Here is a 265-nt window from a genome sequence, read left to right on the forward strand (position 1 = left end):
ATACAAATCACCAGCTTATGTTGTATTTGCATTTTTAATGTATAAACCACCTTTAAATATAACTTTCTTTTTAATTTCTCCCTCCAATTGTATATTAGAATCTTTGAAAATACTCGTAGATTTCGATTTTTTAAACGCGTCATTAAATAATTCCATATCTAAACTGTTCATATCTTCTAATGCTTTGGTAATATCTTCTAAATTTGCATTTGAAGTTTCAGTATGATCAACCATCTACGTAAGCAAAACATAAATAATTATAATA

General features: G+C 25.7%; 1 protein-coding gene across 1 annotated transcript in view; it reads right to left on the minus strand.

Annotated features, from left to right (window-relative positions):
• Nucleotides 1-265, minus strand: part of LOC108576986 (GRIP and coiled-coil domain-containing protein 2) — a gene marked incomplete at its 5' end in the record, with an annotated part of 8,293 nt that overhangs the window by 7,778 nt on the left and 250 nt on the right. The window contains 1 exon segment of the mRNA XM_017940101.1: nucleotides 51-234. Coding sequence (XP_017795590.1) covers nucleotides 51-234 — 184 coding nt within the window.

This window comes from Habropoda laboriosa, unplaced genomic scaffold, assembly GCF_001263275.1.
Source record: "Habropoda laboriosa isolate 0110345459 unplaced genomic scaffold, ASM126327v1 scaffold32, whole genome shotgun sequence".
In the NCBI taxonomy this organism is placed as follows: Eukaryota; Metazoa; Arthropoda; class Insecta; order Hymenoptera; family Apidae; genus Habropoda; species Habropoda laboriosa.